We start from the raw sequence: 2,431 nt of genomic DNA on the forward strand, positions 1-2,431 counted from the left end.
ATATATATATATGTGTAAATAACGCGTATTTTATTTCTTTCCCTTATGTGTCATTACCAGGTGGATAAGATGGGTCGTGGTTATCAGGGCGATCCATCCTCCGCTCTGCTGGAACTTCTGGACCCTGAACAGAACGCCAACTTCCTCGACCACTACCTGGATGTTCCTGTAGATCTGTCAAAGGTAGGAGTGTGTGCTCCTTATGTTCATTACCACATTGGTGCTAATAACATTTTTACATGTCTTCAAAATGTCTGTAAAGAGCCCCACGCATCTCTGTCTGTCCCAATACAGGTTCTGTTTATCTGCACGGCCAATGTGCTCGACACCATCCCCGAGCCGCTCAGAGACCGGATGGAGATGATCAATGTGTCTGGATATGTTGCCCAGGAGAAACTGGCTATTGCTGAGGTGTGATATTATATGTATTTTGACCTTGAAAAGGATTACGGTTATTGTTGTATATTTGTAATGATAGTTTTGGTAACAAGTACTACGTAAAAAATTAATATGCCTTGCTATTACATAACTTTTATTTCTTGTCCGTCTGTCTGTCTCACCAGCAATACCTGGTCCCTCAGCTGCGCTCTCGCTGTGGTCTGACTGAGGAGAACGCCTCAATCTCATCCGACGCCCTCGGCCTGCTTATCAGGCAGTACTGCAGGGAATCAGGAGTCAGAAACCTGCAGAAACAAGTTGAAAAGGTAGAATACTGTAAAGCTTTGGCTGTACTAAACCAGAGCTCACATGTGTCGGACTACTAGAACAAATATTTCAGTCTTAATCAGCTTTACATCCTGCATATATATTCTACTACTACTTCATCCGTTAAAAGGAACAGCAGAGATAACTGGTGTGCAGGGTAGGGGGATGGGTCAGAAAGCAGCAGAAAACCACCTGCTAAACTTCAATCTTAAAGTTTCTTATATCGGTTTGGAAACCAATAAGTGGACTGTGACAAAGACAACATTATTTCTCATTTTCATGGGACAGTCTGTCAAGCAGCTCATCTTCTAATGTTCTTTTGTGTGTAATCCCTTTTTCATCTGTCTGTCAGGTTTTCCGAAAGGTGGCATTCAGTATTGTCAGCGGTGAAGAAACCACAGTGACCGTTACACCTGACAACCTGCAGGTCTATGTGGGTAAACCCATCTTCACAGTGGATCGAATGTACGATGTCACCCCACCAGGAGTGGTTATGGGGCTGGCATGGACTTCTCTTGGTGAGAGGCGCGCACACACAATCAAACCAACACCAATAAAAGATGTGACATGCTGAAACTCTGCCTGCACTTTCTTCTCTTTGTAGGAGGGTCAACGTTGTTCATCGAGACTTCACTACGCCGGCCTACTGGAGGATCGGACCCTAAAGTAGAGGGGTCACTGGAGGTCACAGGTCAGTCAGGAAGGACATGACTGAGTTTAATTAAACACTATCAAGCACCAGTCTGATATTTTCAAAAGAAACTGAACATAGAGTATATTAATCAAACACTGAGACACCTAAATATTTATCTATACATTCTTATTTATAAAAGTTGTATTTTAGGATAAAATAGAAATCTTCAATCTTCATTGCTTCTCCATTTTCTCCGGAATGGTAATGTAGTCTAGTTTAATTACAATAGATTCCTATTTCTTATCCTCTTACCTTTCAGAAGAGACCAGATGTATACATCTACGCCTTACGGTGGAGGAGCTGTACCTTATTCATTGTGTGTGTTATTCTATTGTTTGGAGGGATAGGGCAGTAAAGATGTTGGTGCTCCTCTGCAGGTCAGCTGGGTGATGTCATGAAGGAAAGTGCAAAGATCGCCTCAACCTTTGCCAGAACCTTCCTGATGACGCAGGAACCAGAGAATCACTTCCTGGTCAACTCCCACCTGCACCTGCACGTCCCTGAGGTAACCATGGCAATGCAGTGATGTATATAAAGTACTACCTGATTACTATTGCTTCATCTGTTCCTTTGACTCATTCTGTTCTAGCTACTAGGGATGCGTATCGTTAGGGTTCCATCCATACTAGTACTCTTATTGGTTCCTTATACATACTCATATCAACAGTGCTACATTATTCTTGTATATAAACAAAGTCTTTTTGAGCAGCAATACAAGAAGTTCCGAAATTAAAAACATACATTTGCAGCGAAACAATTACAAAAGTGATTCGCTTTTATCAAAGTATTTCCCCGCTGATGTTAGCTGCAGTGGACGAGGACGGGCATCTCTGCACACTCATGCTCTGCTTGTTTGCCAATCTTTTGATATATTGCTGGTATTACCTCGCTTACTTGAAGGTTTTATTGTATTCAATACAGAGTTCTCAGCATCTACGGGAGTAAAATGTAGCCACACTTTGGATCTTTTTCTTCTCTCTGCCATTGTGTGTGTGTGTGTGTGTGTGTGTGTGTGTGTGTGTGTGTGTGTGT

General features: G+C 42.3%; 1 protein-coding gene across 3 annotated transcripts in view; it reads left to right on the forward strand.

Annotated features, from left to right (window-relative positions):
- The first annotated feature begins 6 nt into the window (after positions 1 to 6).
- LOC116378825 (lon protease homolog, mitochondrial-like) overlaps positions 7 to 2,431 on the forward strand; it is a 5,789-nt gene continuing 3,364 nt past the window's right edge. For all 3 annotated transcript variants that reach the window (XM_031840735.1, XM_031840736.1, XM_031840737.1), the window contains exons 1-6: positions 7 to 183; positions 295 to 411; positions 564 to 704; positions 1,058 to 1,223; positions 1,310 to 1,396; positions 1,777 to 1,904. In XM_031840735.1, the coding sequence (XP_031696595.1) occupies positions 46 to 183; positions 295 to 411; positions 564 to 704; positions 1,058 to 1,223; positions 1,310 to 1,396; positions 1,777 to 1,904 (777 nt within the window). In that variant the 5' untranslated portion in view covers positions 7 to 45. The remainder of the gene's footprint in view (positions 184 to 294; positions 412 to 563; positions 705 to 1,057; positions 1,224 to 1,309; positions 1,397 to 1,776; positions 1,905 to 2,431) is intronic.

Source organism: Anarrhichthys ocellatus, unplaced genomic scaffold (genome assembly GCF_004355925.1).
Source record: "Anarrhichthys ocellatus isolate YVR2014 unplaced genomic scaffold, GSC_Weel_1.0 scaffold3228, whole genome shotgun sequence".
NCBI lineage: Eukaryota > Metazoa > Chordata > Actinopteri > Perciformes > Anarhichadidae > Anarrhichthys > Anarrhichthys ocellatus.